Source organism: Phoenix dactylifera, chromosome 15 (genome assembly GCF_051530095.1).
Source record: "Phoenix dactylifera cultivar Ajwa chromosome 15, Ajwa_hap1_PhDact_Kaust_v1.1, whole genome shotgun sequence".
Classification (NCBI taxonomy): domain Eukaryota; kingdom Viridiplantae; phylum Streptophyta; class Magnoliopsida; order Arecales; family Arecaceae; genus Phoenix; species Phoenix dactylifera.
In genome coordinates this window covers 11566130-11569651 of record NC_143204.1, presented here as the reverse complement: position 1 = coordinate 11569651, position 3522 = coordinate 11566130, and the positions used below count along the sequence as shown (strand labels likewise).

Genomic DNA, 3522 nt, shown 5'->3' with positions numbered 1-3522 from the left:
GGTGAATCATCAGCACAAAAGAAGCCAAAAAAATTAAATAGCATGAGCTTGATGGGGCCGTATGGTGGACAAAATTTATGGGTTGTCGACTGGCATGCAAAGGTTGCAGCTTTAACTGGTAGATATTTCCGGAATGAGATGGTTTAAGATAAACACAGCTAAAGCCTTTAGAGTTACGCAACAAATGCCCAAAAGATTAGCCCCATTTTGGAACTCTCGCATGCTATGATTCCATGTGGAATAGATGACTCAGCCGAACCATCCCACGTAAGGGGCATTTCGGGAAGGAAAAAAAAAGAAACGTTCACCAAGCAACCCAAGAACCCAACTACAAAACAAAGCTCCCGTCTTAATTTAATTCCTCCAAGAACTTGAAAGAAATGTACACACAAATGTCACGCATCTCCAAGCCCTTGGAGCCTCCCGGTTGGCCCCATCTCCTCGTCCCCCAGATACCCTCTCATACAACAATTCTACAAATTACAAAATATATTTTTCACCATTTTTAAAGCATGCAGCAATTACTTTATTCCCTTCCAAGTCAAATCCTCCCAAACTATCCTTTCCTTGATTCCCCCCCCTCGCTTCCTTAACTTACCCCCTCCCCCCTCCTCCGTTCCCTACCCTTCTTCTTCTTCTTCTTCCTCCTCCTTCTCCTCCTCCCACTCTCCAAATGTATAGAAGAAGCTTGTTCTTCTTCCCAAGCTCTCCACATACACAGAGAAGAAAAATGGGAGCTGCAATGTTCCCGTTAGAAGGGGAGGAGGAGGAAGAGGAGAGGAGGAGCAGGTTTAGCATAAACGACAACGTGGATTTATTGGTGGAGATACTGGGGAGGTTGGACGGGAGGTCGCTGGGAGTGGCGGCGTGCGTGTGCCGGCTGTGGAGCAGCGTGTGCCGGAGGGACAGCGTATGGGAGGCGCTGTGCAACCGCCACGTGGCGGGGGGAGGGGGCGGGCCGGGCACACGGTCCGTCGTGGCCGCCCTGGGCGGGTACCGCCGGCTCTACCGGCTCTGCGTCGGGCCGGCGTTGGACCGGCTCGCGGGCTGGAGGGGTCGGGCCGAGTGGGCCTCCGCCGCCACCGCGGCCCATCTCTCGCTCTCCCTCTCCCTTTCCGTCTCCCTTCTCTCCATCGACTGCTACGAGCGGCTGGACGGGCCCCAGGCATCGCTGCTCTTCCTCTGCAAGCCTGTCAACGTCTCCTGATCCATTGGGCTTTTCTGGGCTTTAGAACATGGAGTGGACGTACAGGATAAGTCGGGTGTGCCCTCGTTCCATCATACTGCAAGTTTGTTAATTGTATAATAATTATTATTGTAGTAGCAGGTATTATAAGGAAAAATAATTGTTTGGTTGTTTCTCTTCTCTCTTTATGTATTTTTTTTAAAAAATATTTCTAGTTATAGAGCTTGCCCTAATGTATCGTTTAGTTATATTTCTCATCCTTCTGGTTTTAGAGTGGCCTAACAATTTTGACCTCTGATAGATTATCATATTAGCTTTTTTGATTTTTTTTTGTTTTATTATTTATTATTTATTATTTATTTTTCCGGGCATCATATTCTCAGAAATCAGCTTTTCAGAAAAAAAAATTCCAACGAGAAAAGATTCTTTCAGTGGACTAAACGAGTCCTTAAGTCCTTTAAATTTTTAAAATTTTGCAAGTAACTCAAAGTTCGTGAATGTTGGTATGTCTATGGGTCTTAACACATTTCTACTTGTAAACCGATGGATCTTATGATATCTTCACCCAATCCATGGAGGGATAGGGGTTTGGTTCAAAAATTTAGGCATGAACCCCTTCAATGGGTCAAATTCTAGGTTAGGAGGTGCTCAAACCAGAACTGCAATAGCAACTCTAGTGGTTTTTGGCCAATTTGGGACCATTTGGCTGAACATAGCCTTTTCCATTTTGTAAACCTTACAATTCTAATACACCACGTCTAGGCAGCAGTTTGGATAGGCAAAATTGTTCCATGAACAGTTCGAAAGTTTACAGACATAATCAGATTTACATTCTTAGTTACAGGTTATATTGCTATCCTTAGTGAACGAAATTCTGCACATGTATTCACCTTAAATTGGGTCATTCTAAGAATTTGGAGACACAATGAGGAATATGGAAGGTCAAACTTGATTATGATCATGATTATAAATATGATTATCATTACTATTATTATTATTATTGTTACCATCATCATCATCATCATTATTATCATTGATGAGAACACAAAAGTACGATCTACACACTGCTTAAATTAATATTATTGCTAACAAATAATGATAAAAGTGCTGCATTAATTTCATATTTTTTATTTAGCACAGATCAGAGTTTAAATGCGCATTGGGTCTATAAAGATGCATCACCGCATGCCAATAGTTGAGCGCATAGGGTCAGTCCCATTTGCACACCAGAAGGAGCATTAGCAGACCAAGTTTAGCCTGATGGAACAGCAACCAAAGGGATTAGATTCATTATTCAGGAGGATCCAACGGTCCGTGCGGTTCATAGTAGCATACCCACCATCCCACACATCCATCCGTGATTCATCCGTGAGCCATCCTCAATCCCCGGCGTCCATTCTTCATCATCCCAGCTTCTGGATTAGGCGTGCCTCAACTCCCTTCCACTTCTGTCCTTCAGCTTCCGGATTAGGAATCAACCCATCCGCATCCCAGGATCCCAGCGTCCGCCCGAGCCCGTGAAGCTTCCCAGCATCCCACATCCTCTTCTTTCCCTGTTTCAAAGCTTCTGCGATCAACGTCTTCCGTGATCCCAGCATTCGCGATTAACCCGTTCACGCGTCCGTTCGTTCTTCCGCCCGCTTCAGTGCCTCAACCTCCTGAATCAGTCTGGATTAGCTATGATTCCGGATCGAGCCAGCCTTCCTCCTGATCGCGTTTAGCTGTCCATCTTCAGCCGCTTCTTCCTTTTCAGCAGCAAATCCAACCTTTTTTTCATTCAACGGATCTCTTCCCGGCGTAATCATCTTCACCGCATGGAGGACCTCTGATTTCACACAGCATCCAAGCCCCAGCTTCTTTCCCGTATCATCCCGTGCATCCATTTGAAGGAAATTATCTCAGCCTTCCGGCCTTTATAGGATCCGCGTCCGAACCTCCCGGACTCCGCGTCCAGGTTTCCCGCGGCCAGCCGGGACGCGCATCCCGGATGACCGCTCCTCCCAGAAAAATTCCAGCATGCTTAGTGTGTTTTTTTTGGTTTTTATTTTTGGGGATGTTTCCTGGAATGAAAGGAAAAGAAAAAAAAAAAACAGAGGAGGGGGAGGGGTCGGCTCTCCCGTTGTTCTTGTTCCCACACGAAAACAGGGGAGGCTCTGCTTCCAAAAAGAGAAAAAAAAAGTGAACAGGGGAGATATTCATGTCAATGGCTAGCTAACTCCATTGGTCAAGGGAGATGGAAGAACCCTTGACTTTTTGCTCTCATGAAGTAAACTCTGAACTTTGATTTTAATTGATTTACATCTTCTCATATATTCTGATTCTCTCATATTTATTTA

General features: G+C 45.2%; 1 protein-coding gene across 1 annotated transcript; it reads left to right on the top strand.

The window, feature by feature from the left end:
- Positions 1 to 513: 513 nt before the first annotated feature.
- On the top strand, positions 514 to 1459 carry LOC103697991 (F-box protein SNE). The gene has a single exon (XM_008779938.5). The coding sequence runs from the start codon at positions 674 to 676 to the stop codon at positions 1205 to 1207; it is 534 nt and encodes a 177-aa protein (XP_008778160.4). The 5' UTR covers positions 514 to 673; the 3' UTR covers positions 1208 to 1459.
- Positions 1460 to 3522: the final 2063 nt, after the last annotated feature.

Bases quoted from the DNA above. Each gene is read 5' to 3' on its own strand.
- LOC103697991 (XM_008779938.5), top strand. From the start codon at position 674: ATGTATAGAAGAAGCTTGTTCTTCTTCCCAAGCTCTCCACATACACAG.